Source organism: Pleuronectes platessa, chromosome 16 (genome assembly GCF_947347685.1).
Source record: "Pleuronectes platessa chromosome 16, fPlePla1.1, whole genome shotgun sequence".
NCBI classification, from domain to species: Eukaryota; Metazoa; Chordata; class Actinopteri; order Pleuronectiformes; family Pleuronectidae; genus Pleuronectes; species Pleuronectes platessa.
Genome location: NC_070641.1, coordinates 5,661,805 through 5,682,863, shown reverse-complemented (window position 1 = coordinate 5,682,863; position 21,059 = coordinate 5,661,805). Strand labels below are relative to the sequence as shown.

The following is a 21,059-nucleotide window of genomic DNA, read 5'->3' as shown; positions in this document are numbered from 1 at the left end:
TCTTCTTGACACTCTTCCATAAAGGCCAGATTTGTGGAGTAGACGACTAATAGTTGTCCTGTGGACAGATTCTCCCACCTCAGCTGTGGATCTCTGCAACTCCTCCAGAGTAACCATGGGCCTCCTGGTTGCTTCTCTGATTAATTTTCTCCTTGTCCGACTCTTCAGTTTGGGTGGACGGCCTCCTCTTGGTAGGTTTGCGGTTGTGCCATATTCTTTCCATTTTCTTATGATGGATTTTATGGTGCTCAGAGAGATGTTCAAAGCGCTTCATATTTCTCCACAACTTTATCCCTGACCTGTTTGGTGAGCTCCTTGGTCTTCATGATGCTGTTTGTTCAGTAATGATCTCCAACAAACTCTGAGTCCGTCACAGAACAGGTGTATTTATACTGAGATTAAATTGCAGACAGGTGGACCCTATTTACTAATTATGTGACTTGCAAATGTGACTTGTGAATGCAATTGGCCGCACCAGATCTTTGTTAGGGGTTTCACAGTAAAGGGGGTGAATACATATGCACTCAACACTTTTCAGATTTTTATTTGTAAATAATTGTGAAATCCATGTAATATTTCCCCCCACTTCCAAATGATGCACTATTTTGTGTTGGTCCATTACATAAACTCACGATGAAATAAATTTTAATCTGTGGTTATACCATGACAAAATGTAGAAAAGTCCAAAGGGGGTGAATACTTATGCAAGGCACTGTAACAATAACAAATTCTAATTGGGACATTTTATAGTCAAACCTTAAATAAGATTAAAAAACTAGTTGATCACACAATGAATTTCTAAATTCATTAAGTAATCAATTACTAACTGATTAGTCAATGCAGCTCTGCTGTTGTTGGTTATTTATATGCAGTTATGTCCCAAACCAAGTTGTACTTGAAGTGATAGTTCACAGAAAAATTTAAATTAACCCATTATTTACTCACAACTAGGTGGGGTGGGTGAAGTGTTGAGTCCATAAAACACTTTAGGAGTCTCAGGGGTAAACAGTATCATAGGATACTAATTATTTTCATTGAATATGAATGTCCAGGCTTGGTACACCACACAAGCAGTATGGAGGCATGTTGAGGTCACCATTGACTTCAATTGTATCGGATTTGACTGCAACACTGTTTACCCCTGAAACTCCAGAGGTGATTTGTGCACTCAAACACTCCTCCAGATAGATAGTGAGTAAATTTCTATCTTTTGGTGAACTATCACTTTAAAAGCAATTTTCAATTTCAGCCAGTAGGAGGAAGTGTTATCCCATAAACCACTCTCCATGACTCCATATGACATATTAACAAAAACCAACACAACTTCAACATTAAATCAATAAAAACATGCACCTAGGCCTAACAGTCCCCTTGTGAAACCTCATTTAAATTCACTGGATCTAGATTTTCATTCAGATCTGAACCAAATTGCACACATATAAATATCTCTTAACATGCCTGATATTTTCTCTGTGTTTTTTTCTATAGAAATGAAACCTAAAACTCCCTATCTCTAATGATTCACATCCACACCAAAAGTGTGATGGGTTCTTCCCTGCCCCATAACACATCCTTCCACCAGTAGTTTGTGTTTAATGCCGTTAACTTATAGACCGACAACAAACACATGAAAATAAAACCTCCTTGGCAGAAGGTAACAACCAATACAACAATTAAACAGTGTTCATGAAACAACGAAAGTCCTCCTAACCATGACTCAGGGAGATGGTTAAATCATATAGCTTTCAGAAACATCCATCTGATACCATGCATGTCGCAATGAAGGAACTTTAAAGTCGATGTGCATGAGACCAAAGGCAGGTATGATTGATGCCCTGGAAGTAAACATCAGCACCATGTTCCTGGACTGATGCTGATGCTGATCTGTAATATACCAACCAAAGTAACAAAAACACATAGTACATATTCTATACATACACACTAGTAAATACAGAAATGAATGGTGATATTCATTTATTAATTAGTATTATAACGTTTAGGAATACAATTTAGATTTTGAATCAGTAACACCAACAATTGAATAATCATAGTATATTAGTCACATGAACTCTACTTTAGTTCAGTGGTCATTGAGCCTCATGTTTTTTTTAATGGCCAATATCAATACTTAGAGGGGAGGTGAAACAACACATTTTAATAGACTGAAAGTAAATATGAAAAAAGATTCAATAATAAACCTCAACAGTCCATCTATTGACACAAGGGGAGCGTTAACATAAACCCACCTTCAACCTCAATTAAAATCAATATGAAAAAAATTATATGACAGTACTGGCACAGTGCAGTACAGTGTGTAATTAAAACTTTCAGGTAATCTAAGAAAATGATTGAAAGCACAATACCAATGAGTTTTTTTTTTTCATACAGGTTAAATATTACACATTGCAACTCGAGTATCAAACAAGTAGAACAGCTGTCTTATCAAGTTACTCCTGAAGATCTGCGTGGTCAACCTCAATAGAGTCTGTAAAAATGGGTAAATTTTTGATCTGTGCTGCACAGAGTTTTTAAGTTTCTCGAAATTTAACATTTGTAATGGCATTGTGGAATTAAGAATTTTCCCGAATTTCAATTAGATTTAAATTTAAATTTGATTTTGTGAATTTACTGGTGGAAAATACATTAAATACACAATTTATATGTAAATTAAATTGTATTGCAACCGTATTCAGTGTAGTTAGTAACTTCAGGTTGGTTTTTCTCTAAAGTTGTCATTTCTATTAAGTGTTTGTCCTGGGTTTTCTTTCTGGTATCGTTTCTAAATTGTGACTCTATCCTCTCTATCTATAAAATATGCAAATGTTTTACAGTTGCCGGGTCTTTACACAGCTCCCCCCCCCCCAAAATCGGAGGTATTTAATGTTTAGTAAAAAAAAATTTTGCGGGATGAAAAGTTTTTAATTTGATCAATTCTATAAATGCCTTATTAATTTATTTGCAATATCTAATCATCAATAGGTGAAATATGATTTTTTGTTAAACACAACAAATAACAACAGATGCACTGCACAAAAGAATCAAGTTCAAGGCTCTAGTTGAGGGGTCCAACAAAATGAATCCAGAATAGCCTTCAAGGAGCAGAATAAATTCCCTGGTGAGACCACCATCATTAAACAAGCTCCCCCATATTGCAGACTGCACATGCGGATCACGGGACACAGAGTAGGAGTGTAACTGGCCTTGATTCAATTGTTTGAAACTTTGAGGATGTACCTTTGTAGTTCAAATCTTTATGGTGCTGCATTTGTGTCATCTGTACAGTTTAATCATTTCTATTGATGAGAATCTGCTGTAAGGAAACACGTGGCTGACATGTCCTGTGACCACATGATGGCGGATTCCTGCGTTTTCTGTGAAAACAAAAAAACAAGAGGAACCTGAATGCAGCGTTAAACGGCTCAAACATCCCCCAAAAACTACAGAAGACTGAGTCCTGCTAAAGTTACTGAACTTTACTTTAGTCATCAAGGAAAAACTAAGACTGGTTTTACAGTGACAGGTATTTAACCATCCATCACCTCTGTGTCTGTAAGATTAAAACCTCTTACCGAGCTGCTGCTTGAAGCCGCTGTACGTCTCCGGGTTTCTTATGCTGGAGCAGATAAGGATCTCGGGAGAGGAACATCTCAGGATCTTGGTCAGAATAGTCACTAGGCCTCCCAAGATATCAGGATCGTACGTCACATCTGGAACAGAGAAATTTAACATCTCTGAAGACTTTAACATTTGAGAAAACAAGTCATCTCCACGTTCTCTGTCTATTACGAACTCCACAAAACAGTTTTGACAAAAACTAACAGGAGAGAGATGAACAAGCAGAGCAGAGGATGAGCCTGTTTGTACCTTTATGACCCTGAAGTGTTTTTCCTCGATTGAAAAACAGATTTATTTAAAAGGAGACATATGGTGTGTTATTTTTTAAGCCATGTCCAGAGTCATTATTTTTTCCAGGTCGGAGTGTGTGAGCCCCATTCTCGTGAATATGATATCTTACTACGGTATGGAGGAAATAAGGACAATCAATTAGACTTAGAACAGCAGAGAAGAGCCTGAGGGCAACCTGAGTAGTAAATGTTAGTTTGAGACGTTCCTACTGAAGTCAATCTACAAGCTGCAAATGCCTGATATACATGATGGAGGACCGGTCACATATACAGTATGTGTCACGGCAAACCAGTATTTACTGAGATGTATCACGCAGGACTGAACCATCAGAGAATCCTTGATCTGAAATAGCTGGATCTTTACTAATCCACTGTGTAAATTCATTTCCTTCCTGGCAGATTATAAAACTGAACGCAGACCTGCAGCGATGACGGTGTCAGCTCCGATCTCTTGTAACTGCTCCTCAGTCGCTGTTGTCCAGTCCAGCAGTTCAACGCTGACCGTGGGAGTCGTCTGCTCACCCAGCCCATTCAGCCGGACGTTGGTTCTCAGTTTCTGCAGGACGCTTGGGTGAAAGTCGCTGAAGATAAATCTGTTCGGGCTGCAGGAGCGACAGATGGTGATACCGGTCAACCCCAAACCACTGCCCAGCTCCAGAACCGTCCTGCAGACAAGAGGAGGAGGAGGGAAAACAGCATAATGTATATTTAGGATCCCTGATCCCATTAAAGTTAAACAAGACATATCATGTCATATCAGAGATTTATTTTAATCTTTGGGGTTCTGGTGCTTCACTAGGTCAAATTTACATTTTCTGTCAAAAATGGAAGGGTTAGGGTTAATCTCACTTTATATAAACGGCTCCATCTTTCAGCACTTCTAAAGTCCCATGAATAATAATAATAATTGAATCTTCTTTAAGCTGAGCTAAAAAACTAAATGTGGAAAGAGAAACTAGCTTGTGTGATGATTTCTTCGCCCGGTGCAGTGACTTTGCTGACAACTTGTCATTTTCACTTGGTTTTCTATCAATAAAACAAACCCGATATGACGGTTATTCATCAAGCTACTTTGGCTGTTTGGGGTAAATAAACACCTCCTTATCTCCTCTCCCTCAGCCCTAGTCAAATATCCCCTCATCCCCATTCCTGGATCTGTTCATATACTCAGATCAAAATTGAATGAGTTCTTCCATAGGCAATTCTCCATCCGTTTACAAATTTCATGAATTGAAACAAATTAACAAACAAATGCTGAAACATCGCCTCCTTGGTGGAGGTCAAAGGGCTTTGGCTGTTGGTAATTGTATCATTATGTAGTTTGTCCTGTAGAGTGCAGCATTTGTTAACAAAACTACAGTTCAAAAACCAATGAGCAACATCACAGTGGTTTGACACTGATTCTAAGAAGTGTCTTAATTTGAAATATGAAAATTATACTAAAAACTGTTTTATCCAGGAGTCACAAATCATTGTGGATCTGGTTCTACTTTATAGGTGCTGACAGGTGGGTTTGGTCATCTCTTGGTAGAGCCATGTGAGCAGTTACCCTCTAATCCCAGTCCCTATGATAAAATAAACTATTGGCGCACAGGCATGAGAGTGGTGTTGAACTTCTCATCACATTCTTGGTTAAAAATTGGTGTGGTGGTACCGTACCTGCCGGTGAAGGCCTGCTGGTGATCCAGAGCCCACTCTGCCAGGTAGAGGCCGCTCTCCCAGGTTACCAGGCCGGTGGTTCCCTCTGAGATCAGAGCTACGTTCTCCAACAGGCTGACTGAGTCACCACAGGGCTGCAGCACATAAACCATCAGCAGATTCAGTTAATAACATGAAAAAGTAGAGAGTACATCAGGACACATTGATTATTGTAAGACTATTGTAGACTCTGAGATGCCACTGCAGCCAAATGTTATTCTTCTGCTGAAAATACTCCACAACAACTGCACTCCTTCCTTCTGTTTGATAAACATACCGTCTGCAACAGTTTTACCTAATTACTAAACCTTTTTAACAAAAATATATATTTGTCTTTAGTGGGAATCAATGTGCTTGAAGCTGAGAGCCACAGACGGAAGGGGGGGGGGGGGGGGGAGTCACAAAGTGTTGACTTGACATGAACAAACACAGGGTTGGTTTAGCTCATTTCAGGTATTCAGATATTAACACAAATGCAGATTATTTCTATTTTTATACTTTTAGAGAGACAAATGAAAGAGATGTTCTTTGAGAAAATGCAAAGACAGTCTCTAGGTAGCAAGCTTTGCATGTTTAGTACCAGTAAGTAGCTCTTGTAGCAGTCAGGCGTGTCTTCAGCTCCCAGCACCTTGGCCAGAGCGTCGTACAGCTCGTCCAGAGGGTCGCAGCCTGCCGCCTCTTGCTGTGGAGGGAACACAGAGACCAAAAGGTTGACAAAACATGCAGCTGCCTGGGGCCCTGAGCTGAGAGGGATGAAGTAAAACCTTTACTTTTAATATTGCATAGATCGAGGACCAACCTGTCTGATGAGCTCGGAGATGAACAGCCTCCTGTATTTGACTGATGGTGGAAACTTTGTGCACAGAGAGTGAAGACATGTCTGCATACCAACACAACAGTTGTTAGTTTCACCGAAAACTGAGGAAGCTCTGATGATGTTTGTGTGCAGACATCCTCACCTGTTTCAAGATATCTAAAATGAATTGTGATGATTTGTTGCTTTGCAGGTCTTTTTCTAGAAACTGTAAAAGAAGAAATGATTAGTCAGACATAATGATAAGGTTTCCGACCTTCAATGTTTTTTTTGTTTATATCACAGAATCTTAAAATGATTTAGTCAGAGCATTTTACAACATTTTACAGCTTGTTTTTCTCATAATTATGGATACAAACTCATTCACAGGACTCTTCTGTCCGTGGACCAGGTATTTTGTGCTCAGGACCTTAATGATGTGATGATAAAAAACATCTTTTATATAATTTCTTAAACATTTCATTATTGTATGAGCCATTTCTAAATATTGTTTTTCTAGTTGGTATCCCTGTGTGCTTCAGGAAATGTACCATGTAGGAAGCAACTTACATTGTGAGGTCAGAGTTTTTTGACCGTATCCACCTGAGGTGGAGGCTGCGTTGTGGTGATGGTGAGATGACTGAATGTATATTTATGGACACTGATCTGGATTCTTGTGTCTAACACATCAGAGACCTAACAGTGAGCAAAACATTGTTACTATCATTATTATGATTGCTATCACAACTATTTCGTTATTTGCCTCCACAGATTTTTGCTACAATTCTTTTCCTTCGTTTTGTTTTTATCTTGTATTTGATGAATATAACTCAATTTATTTGTTCCATTTTAGTGCCCGATTACTCTTAATGTTGTAATTTTCATGAAACCCTGTAAAGCCCTCGACAGACTGTTTTGAAAGGGCTTTATAAATAAACTGTATTGTTATTTATCTACAAATTTTATTAAAATACAGATATCAATGTTTGTAACAAACAAAACCTTCTCCACAGCAGAACAGAGGCTGCAGCTGTGTGGAAAAAATAAAACAGATTATCTGTTTTGATTAGTGTTTCAGATGTTTGGCTGATTTATCCAGAAGAGTGAGCCTGATGTGAAGCAGCACGAACGCGCAGATGTGAACTGAGTTAGGTTCCACTCACGGTCCAGGGAAACGAAGCAAAACGACTCATAGAGAAAAAAAATCGCTGGAAATCGTTCAACACATCCATCTTTTCTTTGAGCACATCCATCTTTTCTTTTATAATCCGATCTCAGGGTTTCCTGCTGCGAACCAGCAGAATCTTTTGAGACCATGCGCGTTTGTTTACTTCCTGCTTACCCACAAGCCACCGCAAACGTCTCTCGCTAGAGCTATTGGGTAGTGTAGTTTTTAAATTGTTTAAGTATTGTAATTAAACAACAAAGTGCTGTAACAAATAATAGAAAACTTTAAATCGAAGTACAATTAAGAATAAAAGAATAGTTGCTGTGTCTGTGAATTTTTTTTAGTTGAATATTGATAACAATAGTAAGTCAACAAATGTACAAGAAATATAGTCTTCGCCAAATAGTATCAAGTTCATTTATATATTTATATAGAATGTTTTAATCAATGTTTTTAACGACTGCTTCAACTTCTGACTCAGGTTTTCATCCCGCTCTTTTCTTGCTGTGTCATTGCAGGAGGAGATAAGTTTCTTTACAGTTGGGCCAACTCCTTGGTGTCTCTGTCTCACACACACACACATGCACACACACACACACACACAAACACACACACACACACACACACACACACACACACACACACACACACACACACACACACAGTGAGCATTTACTGGTGAGTAACAAGCAGATTGTTAATATTTTATGGTCTGTTTCTTTTTGTTCTGCAATTTTGGTGTTAAGTAGCATCAATTTGAAAATGAAATATGTTCTGCTCATGTGGATGATCCATGCTCACAAAAATCACAAACTCTTCCCAGTTGAAATGTGTCAATCCTTATAGGAAGTTTGTCTGTTTATATGTATTTGAAAACCATCCATTTGTTTTAGAAACATGAAATGAAAAAGGAAACGTATCAGATTCAGTTTCAGGTGAATGTTTGCAAATTAATGATTGAACCTTGTTGGATGAAAAGAAGTATTTCAGATTTTTAAGTTGGTACTTTCCTCATATGTAGGTTTACCTTCAATGATGATGTTACTTTTAAATCTAGAATAATATCCTGTCAGACTCTGCTGGCATAGACCTGTGGCTGCATTGTTTTCTTCTAAGTAAATTATAGTTAAGAGGTTTCTTGTCTCAAAATGCTTCTGCTCTCTTCAGGATCTTGAAAGCAAATGAAGTTTGTTTGTAGGTGACTCGATCAAATAGGTGCAACATTATAATTCTGAGCATTGTAGGACTTATAATCTCTTGTTAGTTTTAGCTGTTCAATTAAATTTCATTTCTCTTAATGAATCCCCCCTCACTCAGATTTAGGGACTTTTTATTTTTAGCTTATTTGTCCTATAACTCTCTAATAATATTTATGTGATTGTTATCATCGTTTTGAGCATTGAGTTAAACTTGATTGTTTATTAAAATTATTTCAAATTAAACTGAAAAGATTCCAGCACATTTATAGAAAAACATTTTTTATTTTCAATTCTTCAATAAATAAAAAAAAACATCGGTTGATTTTTTTATATTTGAATTTGTCCACTTCAAATGGTAAATACTTTCAGGAGAATTTCATAATTAATTCGGTATTAGGAACTCTCATTAATGTTTGTTTCTCACCGGAGGGATTTTCGCGCTGGACTATAAACAAAGAAAATGTCGGTGTGTAGTTCGTAGCTGGTTTGTTCTCGACGCTGCAGACGGAAGGTGAAAGCTCGTGTTGGTGATATTGAAGGTAAATCAAATGTGTTTAAACTCATATCTTATCCCAGATTCACCCGAAGGCGTAAGATGCAGTGTGAATTCACTTTGACTTTAGACGGATTTAAACGATGGAATCTGGGGAAGTTTCGTACATTTGCTGTTCGCTTGCTAATCTTCATCTAACCTACTTTCCTGATGCCATTTGACGGCGCGTTCACTGAAATCGATGTTGATCCTGCCCCGGAGCTTTTCACGTTCAACAACACGCGTCTACTCGATATGTGAAGGTCAAAGGAGTCCAGCTGTCTAACCCAGTTACAACCTCTCGTTCTACAAACTCCCTTTAAAAACGGGAAATTTAGTATTTGTCTCCCTGTCGTGTTTATCTGTTAACAGAGATTAATATGATGACTATTGGTCATGATAAGGAATGATCCACTAATCAATTCGGCATACACAATGTTTACTTTAGGAAGTAATTTTTACATGGTCTTCCATATCTGGAAGCTTGTTCCACAAACTCCCTTTAAAAATGGCAAATGTACTATTTCTCCTGCCGTCGTGCTTACCTGTAAACAGAGACTTGAATGTTCTTCATGAAAAGGAAGAAACCACTCATCAATTCGTATATGGTCACTTTCCTGCTGATTTGGTCACATGTGAAATCTATGGAACAAAAACTGCAATGTGTTTCCGATCCTAATTAAGAGAGTAGCCATCTCCATCATCCACATTCCCATTCCCATTCCCATACGGTGGCATGATACCTACAGGATGTCCTAGTGGTAGTTGAACCTGTGATATTCTAAGACTGCGTCTTAGAGGTTTATTGCCACCTCATCTTTCACAGCAAGTTTTTAACATTGAGAATAGCATACTATCAAGATACATATTAAGCTGGAAAGGAGCTTCACAACTGATATGAGTTATTTGTTCATGACTTACATTAAAGGAGATATAACCAGAGTTCTCTCACAAAGTTTAAACTTAGTTTGCCATATTATCTCGGATTTCTAGTTAAAAGGTCTTTTAAATAGTCTTTAATGTAACCTGGTTATTGCTCTAGACTCCCAGGTACCGATGTTGGTTTAATTTTTCTCTCATGTCTCTCAGATCATTCGAGCGGCTGGAGGCTGAACTCTGAGCATCAGTGACACCATGGTGCTGAAGATTTTCTTCCCACAGTGCTGTAACCGGGCCGACAGCGGGCTGCTGGTGGGCCGCTGGATCGCCAATAATGACTCGGCCGTGGTGCTGGCGGTCATCCACTACCCGTTCATTTCTGGACAGGTCAAACAGTACATCCAGAAGGTCAGTGCAGCGCCACACAGGCCTCTTCATCGTCTCAGCTCTGGAGGAGATGAGTCAGAATGATCCCTTCTTTCTAGTAAATTCACTTTAGACATAGAAAAAGGCACCAATATGACATTAGTAAAAAAAGGAAACATAAAGAAATGGAAATACAAAGAAATAAGGAAGGGAGAAGGTGAAATGTGTGTCAAATAGGTCACTTGGGTTTTTTTTGGTTCACTTTTAAGTATTAATAGTATTGTTTGTCGAGGGGTTAAACATTTTATTTTCTGAAAAAGAACAAGTGCAGCCTACTGATACGAATCTTTCACAGACATATTAGTATCAGCATTTCTCTTTACTGATATGACCTTTATTTTACTGAATAAAAAATGCATTTATGTTTATATTGTACATAAAACATTTTTATTTCCTTCATTTAGGTTTTACATATTTGGGTGCATTTGTATTCTCTTTTTATTTATTGATATTTATCAGTAATATTTGAATCACGACAATTTAAAAAGTCAGTATTGAAAAAGTATCTTTCTCCCAGATGCAAGCTCAGAGTGGTGTGGAGCTGTCGGTGTTGGGTTCATGGAGTTTACCCAAAGAGGGTCAGGAGGGAATGGAGAGCTTCCTCGTAGACCTCAGCACCATCTTCCCTCATGAGCGCTGGCTCCAGATTAGTCGCCAGGTGGGCAAGACGGGCTTCATCTGTAACATCCTCCTTCGGGATCAAAGTAAGACATCACACTGATATCCACTGGGTCCCTGCTCTGGCATTGCAGGATTTTGTGTTCACGATTTTTCAAAATACAAATATCAGTCGTTAAAAAATATTTATCTTTGTCATGGCCAGATGGAGGTGCAGCTCAGCAGAAGGTAATGAAGAAGAGGGACGAAGAGGATGAGAAGACTGATGGTAAGGATGGGGAAGAGGAGAAGGTGATCTTCGTCCACTACGAGCAGAGGAAGGTGATGCTGTCGGAGCTTCACCCCGTCCAGAATGGAGTTCCTGACCCCAAAACTGATCCTCCATCTGAGCTTAGACAGGTACGAGACGAGAGTGACACTCCCAGAGAGTTAAGTTAAGTGATGCAGCATGAAATATCCAGTTTCAAAAACCCAGATGGCGCTGCAGAAAATGCCGAACTAGAGGCTTCAAAATGACAATTCGCAAAACCATGAATTTGTTCTCCTGATCCAAGGAAACTCTAGATAGCATGACGAAGTGTCCTTGAGCAAGACACTGAACCACTAACTGCTGTCTGGAGGTGTTTTGATTTGTCTCGTCAGAACTTTATCCTCTGCTTCGTTCTTCCCCTGTTATCTGCATTAATGGTAATTACCTCTGCCAAAGAAATTGTGTTTCTTTAGTTAGCAGGATTATGCAACAGCTACTCTACAGAGTTCCATGAAGTATTACATTGAATTTTGGAGTGGATTCGTGTAAACAGGGAGATCCAGGATTTCACTTACCTTAACGGGCATTAGCCAGTTAGAAGCGTGTGAATTTTTTTTTTTATTGACTTTCGTGTCCAAGGTCCAGAGCACTTTTGAAGTTAAAAGATTTAATTGTGTCATTGAATTGTTATCAGAGTGTGTGAGTGTGTGCGAATGCAGCTCATGTAACCGGTTCATTGAAGCTTCCTGTCTCCTCTTCTCCAGATGTTTCACACGGTGGCTCACAGTCAGCCTCTGTTCTTCATAGACCGATACGACGACGGGCCGCTCAAGACGACTCACTGGCAGTCTGAAGGTCGAGAGGGCAGCATCATTGTAGAGCTGCTCAAACAAGCTTCTGTCCCGCTCTGCATGCTCATCACTTGGCTGTTGTCCATGTGGACGTGGATCTGCAACATCCGGTGAGAGGAGGGAACGTAGAGCCAAAGCAGAAATATAGCAAACAATCAATTATATCACTCTTCTGTTTGAGAACCCCCACTTTGAGGATTTTTAAGTTTTTCTCTGTCTAAGGCCGGAGATGTTTAGTCACATGTTCGCATAGACAAACAGAAGCATGAGCATAATTGTTCACATACTCTCTGTGTACTATGCATGTAACTAGAGTATTCCACAAGAGAGTACACCATAGAACTCACCCCATATTCTGCCACTACCGTTCATGTGCAAACTGCATCTTGCAGATGCATAGTGCTATTTACCGTGGACGTGCACAACCAACGCACCAATGATTTGTACTGTAGCCCTTTAGGTTAAGTAAGTAAGGGATCATATCATGGATAATCTCCACCGTTCAGTTGTGTTTTAGTATTTGATTAGAGGAAGAAGTAGAAAGTTACTTCATTACATCACAGAGCCCGACAGAATTAATCGCCAGGTGTGGCTGCAGATGGCGCTGGTTCTCAGTAAAAATTACATGGTGGCTTAAATATTGATGTACCATTGACGAGGTTTGCAATAGATCAATAACCATTGCATCTAATAGTTGTGTAAGACATAGACAAAATGACTAATTTCTTACCTGTGTCTTTATTATTTACTATTGTGATTGTTTTATTTCATCTCCAGCATCTTCAGCTGGTACCCGCTCCGCCTCCTGGGCAGTAAACTCTCCACGTGTGTCCAGCTCAACTATAGAACCGAACACATGAGGACTATCAGCTCAACCAAACCAGCTGCAGGACACTCAGACTTCATGAGGTGAGTTTCTGGTAAAAGCTGAATTACTCCCCCTTGAGCTGCTCTGTCTCTAATATCCTCATCACATCTCTCTGTTTAGGCAGAACTGTTTTAGATATGATACTGTCACCTTATCTTGTTTATATATTTTGACCTGATGATGATTTTTATTAAAGCTCATAGTATTTCCCAAAAATTGGAGGGGTTTATCCTCAGGTGAGTATAACTGTGCTAACCTGTGGTAGTTCTGTTGTGATGCTGGAGTTCTATTTAAAGGTTCAGTTTGTAGAATTTAGTGACATCTAGTAAACAAAATTTAGTAAGAATCAGCCTCAGAAGACCATGAAATATCCATAGAAAATCCCATGGGCAGTTGAGTGGGAAAAACTATGGGACACTACTTGAGATGTTGCAGAGGGGGAAGTGTCTTCTCTCCTGTTTGAACTTTCCCATCCTCTGTCTGTAGAAAAGCCAACATCGTGGTGTCAATCTTGGTGGACGTGGCTCTCGGCCTGCTGCTCATCTCTTGGCTCTACAGAGACAACCACATCACCATGTTAGCAAACACGCTGGTGCCCGCGGCAGATGTAAGTATGTGTTACCTGGGTCAGACTACAAAATGCTCTGGTCATCTGAGATGAATGACGTATCAGAGCACAAGGTCGTAGAGTCATAAATTCTTGCCATGATTTGGTCGAGGTATGTGGAGGGCTACACAGTTATTTTGAAACTGTAAACTGTAACTTATTCAATACAACAACATTTGACCATTAAATTGTGTTTTTTCTGCAGCATGTGGCCAAAGAGCTGGATGAGCTGCTGCAGTGGCTGATGGGAGCTCCTGCTGGGCTGAAGATGAATCGGGCCCTGGATCAGGTTCTGGGACGCTTCTTCCTATACCACATTCACCTGTGGATCAGTAAGTGACACTGCAAACACACTCGGAGCATTATATTGTGCTGGACTTAACGTTCTGCGAGAAGAATCCAGGGGCTTCAGACGTCATCACGCTGGTCAGACTCACTTTAATGTATCTCCTGTCCGTCCAGGCTACATCCACCTGATGTCTCCGTTCGTTGAGGGGATCCTCTGGTACGGGGGCCTGTCCGCCTGTCTGGGCCTGACCTTTGCCCTCTCGCTGCTCTCAGATATGGTGGCCCTCCTCACCTTGCATATCTACTGCTTCTATGTCTACGGAGCCAGGTGAGACCACAGCGCTGAGTGAATTCGTTTTTTCATTGTGTTTTTAGTTTAAGAAGTATTGTCAATGTGGCTTTAGCCTCTCTACAGTTTTATTTTCCAAAATGCAAATGCTACTTTTTGTAAGTGTTAACGAAATGTGTATTAAGAAAAACTTTATATTGGTAATAATCAGTTTTGTGCTGGTTTATACATAAAGCCTTTAGTGAGGTGGAGGTTACATTTCTTCATGTGAGCTCGATTTGCAATAGGTTAATCTCAGCTATGTTGGCTGAACAGCTGGATGGACTTTTAATTGATTACTTTGATCAGAAGTTAAAGTTTCCACTGAGGAATATTTTTGAATTGAATAATTCAGTGCATTTCGCTGAGGTTGATTCCAAAACTCACAATAAGATTCTAAGAGGCTAATATCCACCGTTAATATCTGTAAACCAATAAATCGGTCAGGCTCTAATGGAGACTGAAATATATATATATATATATATATATATATATATATATATATATATATTTCAGTCTCCATTAGATATCCATTAGATATATATATATATACTGTTCTTAAAGCAGCTTTTGATAAGGTTTAATCACATTGAGTGATTTGCAGGCCCCTGTTGCACACAGATCACAGATAATGGCCTCAATTACATTTCCTTCTCATTAAAGTTTTAATTATCTTTCTCTCTCCTTCCATCTGTCCTGTTGTTGTGAACATGGTATTGAATTTGGCCCATTTTACCCTCTATTTGGCTTCCCCTTCATTTTTTGAACAATCCACATACTGTTAACAATGCTGGATAAAACTGCACGGTACTCGTTTTTTAGGAGATGTTATGTTCCTAATTAGCCTGCAGGGGGCAGCCTTTACAAATGTTTGCCTCCGTGGCTGTTAAGTGGACTCGAGGGTGCACTCACCTGGTTCTGTTCTAACCAGGAGGAGTAATGGCTGATGTGTGGTGTGATGTGTATGAACACTGGTAATTATCCTGCATGTTTGAGGAGAGAGGACTGACTTAATTATGCATTTGATTTGCTCTAAATATAGCTTGTCTACCTTGTCTGCAGTGCATACTAAAAAATGCTACATATTTATGCACCAGCAGCTCCTCCTGTATGTGTGCACGCATGTGTGTGTGTGTGCGCATGCGTGTGCTGGCGCGCGCGTGTGCATGCGTGCGACTTACGTTCAGTCAAAGAACCTTCGTCAGAGTGACTCATTAAATCTTTATTCCTGCACCTAAAATTATCTCCTGCTCTGATCACAGTTCATGTCTACTCTGGAAATAATGGAATAAAAATGTAACTGTGTGTGTGGTTTAGATTGTACTGTCTGAAGATCTACGGCCTCTCGTCTCTCTGGAGGCTCTTCAGAGGGAAGAAGTGGAACGTCCTGCGTCAGAGAGTGGACTCCTGCTCCTATGACCTGGACCAGGTAACCCACACACATTAGCACTATATAGTCATAATGTACTCAGACATGTTGATGTTTATTGAGAGTGCTTTTGTGGTTTGTGATGCTCCAGCTCTTCATTGGAACGCTACTCTTCACCATCCTGCTCTTCCTGCTTCCCACGACAGCGCTCTACTACCTAGTCTTCACTCTGGTAAGTGGAGAGATCTTTATGTGTCAGTTCCAGCAGTGACCACTTTGATGATGATGAATGAAACTCCCTCAGAACAATCTGCATTTCCTCTAGCTTGTTCTCAGGTGTCTGATTTGTAAGGGTCTGCTGTTCATTGTCTGGATCTTAATATGGCATCCATGTTGGCATCCCGTTAAACCTGAACAAATCTAGTCCAGGCAGTGTATGAGTGGCAACTAAACACCAGCAAGTGGTGAAGATTTCTTCTGTTGTCATCAGCATAACTATTTTTCATTTAGTGTCAGCCATAACCATAACAAAACAGACAGACTCCATGTCCCCAAAGTGAAGCCAGTGTGGAAGAAGCCTGAAACCTGATTTCTCTTAAATGACCAAGTGAAAGTCAATTAAATGAAAAAGCACAGTATGCATTTGGGCGTGGATACCATTTGATTGACATCTCGTACCGCGCAATGGTTGCAGCTCTCAAGTGTAGGTGGGTGTGCAGTTACAGGCTCCCCGCCCAGCTCCTCCATATATGGTTACTTCTGTTTTCAAAAAACTAAGATGGTGCTGGACAAAATGTCAAACTAGAGGTTTGACGAATGAGTGACATCAGGTTGGGTTGACACACTAGTCTTGGTTATTAAATGCATATGTGCTTATTACTCTTCATTTACAACTGTGCACTTGCCCAACAAATTTTGTGTTTTATCCTTCACCCCTCTTGATTACAGCCATAAGGCTGGTCTCCTTTTAAAAGATAACTTAACAGTCATAATGATTTTAAAAGTGTTTCTTAACCAAAGACACTGAAACATGGTCGAATTTGTCGAACCCTGTTGTCTGATACTCATAATAAGAAAATGAACGAGTTGCTCTCCAGATCATGGTCGGCTTATGTGCCATGCGCCAAACTGTGAAGGAGTGGAATCCATTCCCAGTTGTCACAAACACAGGCGGTAGCAGGCGGGTTTGAAGCACAACTATTGGTGACTGTTTTCTCAGGCTGCGAAAACATACGGGTCAGTTAGAGCTGTGCAGGGTCTGTTTCCTGCCGCAGAGCCAGAAAACCAGCAGCAGGAGAACAAACACACATTTTTCCTTTTCCTCACTTAATTCTGTGGATATTTCCATCTTCATTGTTCACCTTCACACTGTGTTTATCATTAATTCAAACTGACAACAGCTTTCTACCTTTTACAAACTTTATAAACTGTTAGATAGATCTTGGGACCTGTGCTACGAACCATGCTCAACATACCCTGGATATCTTTCGGTTATCTGACTGAACTTAACCTAACTAACACAGTCAGGCTAAGCGGTCGCGCAAAGCTGGTTATCAATTCCATAAGTCAACCCAGGTTCCCCATCTAGATATGAGCATGTGCACATAAAATGGATGGTGTTTATTACTTTTGACCAATCACAGACATGGACAAGTTTGACTGGCAGCAGTGCCAAATATTTCACAAAATAGGAGCAAACTATTATATTAGGAAAACATGAAAAGTACAAACACGTTTTCCAGACTTAAAGAAACACAATTACAACTGTAAATGCAAGAAGAACAGCTGGCACAAAAACTCAGATTGTGTGAATCTTCTTATAGTTTATATGTCCTATCATTCAGGCAAGAATATATATAACTTAGGGTTTCTATTAAACTAACCTCTTATTTACATGTATTAATTTGTATGGCAGGTTTAGCCTTATTCTTTCAGGTACAGCCCTGGTGAGCTCAGGCACCCTTTGAGCAAATCTAAAACAAACACCAGCTTCACCCACAGTGTACAATTAACTCTCACAATCAAAGAAAACACAGATCACAGCAGACAGTCTGTGGTACTGCTCAGGATGGTTATGTACGGCTCCAGCAGCTGACAAAGGTTAATTATTCCCTCCGATTAGAATCTATATCTTTCATTAAGATGCTCATCAGAATGCCTTGAGGAGAAAGTGAGAGAGGAGAGAGGGAGAAGGACAGCCTCTAATATTCCGCCCACCGAGCACCACGTAATCCTTTCACAACACTGATTGCTCAGTGATTGAAGCTTTTATAGGTGTTGATCTCTTATTTCAAATTTTACCTGATCCACTACAGGTTAGCCGTTTTGTTACCAAAGTGGTTTATGAATAGGTGATTATTTCCAGAAGGAATGTCTTTGTTTTTGACCCCTGTGTGTCCTGTTGTTTTGCAGTTGCGGTTGCTGGTGGTGCTTCTCCAGGGTGTCCTCCACCTCAGTGTGGATTTCCTCAACTCCTTCCCGCTGTTCGCTATGGCCCTCCGCATCTGTCGGTCCTACAGACTGGCAGGTATATCCCCCAGATCTTCTGTCCACTCTGTTTGTGTTAACAGTTTTGATTTATTCATATAAATAGCATGTGGACAACATGATGTAGGGTAGATAATAACTGTGTACATAATTCTTAAAGTAAATGTGGTTTTTTTCTGGACGGGTGCGTTGATTGAAATTATACTTATTCTGTGATCTGCGTCATGTACATTACAGAAGGTGTAAAGTTCCGGGTCCTGTGTGAAGAACCTGGTACGGCCCTTCACCTAATGATGGAGGTAAGAGGTCACATTTCATGTCTGTTTAAAGCTCAACTTAGTTGGCTTCTGAGAACAGGGGAGTTGCAGCACATGGGAAATGGACAAAACTTAAAAAATCAAAGAACACAAGATCTCAAAGATGGTTTCTGTCATTTTAGGTAGTTATTATAACACTTGTGTATGTTCAAGCGTTCATGTGTCTGATAAGTTGGGTTTTAAGTAGTTATTTGATAATATAAAAACGGCTGAGACATCATGATTGACAGCTTAGACTGACTCGCGATTGGTCATGCGTGTGTATCAATGGGACCCTGATGCCACGGCTCAACGCCATGATCGCTTTGACAGACTTTGGCTCTAGATGACATCAAAAGTGCAAGATGGTTGCACCCATAGTCGGGATGTTAAGCTTCCTTTTTCTACAACAGGAGGAAGTTATTACAGTCTATGATTTTGATTATCAGACCCTTAGCAGCAGAAAAATATATTTAAGCAAAGAATTCAAGTACTTTTCTACCATAGGATGCAAATGATATACTGATTTCATTTTTGTAACTTTTTTAATGATCAGGCTGTTGCGTGTTTCTTCCTCAGATTAACCCTCTGAAGTGCAGCACAGTGGTTCAGACCTACCGCACTCCCACTTACAGTTGTTACCCAAAAGACTCATGGGCAGCGCTGGTCAAGAAACTCTTTGTCGGGGAGCTGATTTACCCCTGGAGACACAAAACCACCAAGACTGACTGAGAGACACTCACCAGATGCGTGTGTGTGTGAGAGAGAGGGAGAGGGAGAGGTGAGGGGAGGATGGAAAGGGAAGAGACTGAATAAATAGTGAGATAGAAACAGACAGATGGAGTTAAAGGTGAAACTAGAACAAAGACCTGTCAGTGTCATGGAAGGACGTCAGTGAGAAAGATTTAACTGCCAAGTATTCAAACGTTTAATTCTCTGAAATCGTGTTTCACAGCATAAGGATGTCAACCACAAGATTTAAACTGGAAGTAAACGTTTCCTTCCGTAATTATAAAATTATTTCCAGTAAACAAATCCTTTTTTTAGTGATTTTTAATTGTAGTAAAAACATTCCCTTTAAGTGACTAAATATATTTATTAGAAATCAGTCTCAATCTTTAAATAAGCAACTGAAAGCTGACTGTAAATGGTACTTTTCCAAGGATACCTTGATTTCTTCAGCTCACGACTATAAAACAGAACACCAGCAGAAGAAAACAGGACTTTAATATTTTGGAATATGAAGAAAAAAAACGGATGATATATAATAACAACTTTAATTCAAAATCTGCAGATACGATACAAAGGTGTATTACCACTCTTAAATGATTTGAAAAGAGTTTGTGTTTTTCACTTTGATTTTGTGGAAAGCTCTTTGTATGACAAGCAAATATACAGCATTTAGTTCACGCTATAGACATCTGAGCTCTTAAATATTAAGGGATACCTATGATGATTTTCAGTATTTTCTTGTATTGCCCAGTGCTAAGTGCGTAATATAGACTTTTTTTTCTTAATGTAAAAGTTTGGCAGAGTTAAACAGCCCAAAGTCTGTGGTAAAGGGGGATCCCCTCCCCCACAGAAAACACTGAACCTCCTGAAAGACCTTACTACAGCATCATTCTGATGTCTGGCATGCCCACTTACAAAGCCAGATCAGAATATGACATTGCCTCTCGCACTGGAAGTGGTTGACCAATCACAACATAGTGGGCCATGGGCATTGAGATCACAAAGTGGCAGAAGTGAACAGCCTGGGTCAACTTACACACCAGAATCCTACTTCAGGGATTTGTGTATTAACTGCACTGAGTGTGTAGATATATTTAAACAGTTTAACTGGACTAACTGATTTTTATTATTATTTTAAATACATTTTTTTATTCTTAAGAGTTGTAGTTCAAAAAACATTATTTATGTTTTAGGTTTATTTGTTGCCTTATCTCTATATTTTACTGTGAGCAATGAATGTGGCTCTTGAGAGTCAGTTAGAGATAGAAATGAACATTATGCGTTATGATATAAGGCAAATTAACTGGTTTAAACTTTTGACTGTTTTTAATTTATTTGTGACTATTCCTTTATCTTAATTAAATTAATTTAGTTATTTTTCTCATTAAATCCACCAATGATCTAAATCCAATGTTTAAATACTATATTGTCATTTAATAAAATCATTTAATATTACATTTTCTGTTGTATGTTCTTTTTCATATGTGGCTTTTCTTCTGATAACCAATTAATTTAAGTTCAGCTACTTAAAACACACACACACACACACACACACACACACACACACACACACACACACACACACACACACACACACAGAGGAAGGGTTTCACCCCGAGTCCAGCACCCGTAAGCTGTACAATGAGCGAAAGGAGGGAGGCTGAGGACTAGTGAGAGTCAGAGCACATATAGGATGAGGGAGATGACCCGGAGTGAGGAGTTGCTCAGTGAATTCCTCAGACAGCAAAAACCCAATGATGGTTGA

At 39.5% G+C, this 21,059-nt stretch overlaps 2 protein-coding genes across 2 annotated transcripts; one reads left to right on the top strand and one right to left on the bottom strand.

Annotated features, from left to right (window-relative positions):
* Nucleotides 1-1,957: 1,957 nt before the first annotated feature.
* eef2kmt (eukaryotic elongation factor 2 lysine methyltransferase) lies at nucleotides 1,958-7,738 on the bottom strand. The gene is made up of 8 exons (XM_053444145.1): nucleotides 7,560-7,738; nucleotides 6,563-6,625; nucleotides 6,403-6,483; nucleotides 6,184-6,285; nucleotides 5,565-5,698; nucleotides 4,326-4,570; nucleotides 3,570-3,707; nucleotides 1,958-3,371 (listed from the first exon to the last, which is right to left on the bottom strand). The coding sequence occupies exons 1-8, from the start codon at nucleotides 7,647-7,649 to the stop codon at nucleotides 3,271-3,273; spliced, it is 954 nt and encodes a 317-aa protein (XP_053300120.1). The 5' UTR covers nucleotides 7,650-7,738; the 3' UTR covers nucleotides 1,958-3,270.
* Nucleotides 7,739-9,191: 1,453 nt separating this feature from the next.
* Nucleotides 9,192-20,749, top strand: pigq (phosphatidylinositol glycan anchor biosynthesis, class Q). Its single transcript, XM_053443955.1, has 14 exons — nucleotides 9,192-9,302; nucleotides 10,385-10,582; nucleotides 11,118-11,304; nucleotides 11,424-11,617; nucleotides 12,233-12,429; nucleotides 13,097-13,228; nucleotides 13,674-13,794; nucleotides 14,000-14,126; nucleotides 14,257-14,410; nucleotides 15,728-15,839; nucleotides 15,931-16,011; nucleotides 18,192-18,306; nucleotides 18,504-18,565; nucleotides 19,142-20,749. The coding sequence occupies exons 2-14, from the start codon at nucleotides 10,430-10,432 to the stop codon at nucleotides 19,292-19,294; spliced, it is 1,788 nt and encodes a 595-aa protein (XP_053299930.1). The 5' UTR covers nucleotides 9,192-9,302; nucleotides 10,385-10,429; the 3' UTR covers nucleotides 19,295-20,749.
* The last annotated feature ends 310 nt before the right edge of the window (nucleotides 20,750-21,059 follow it).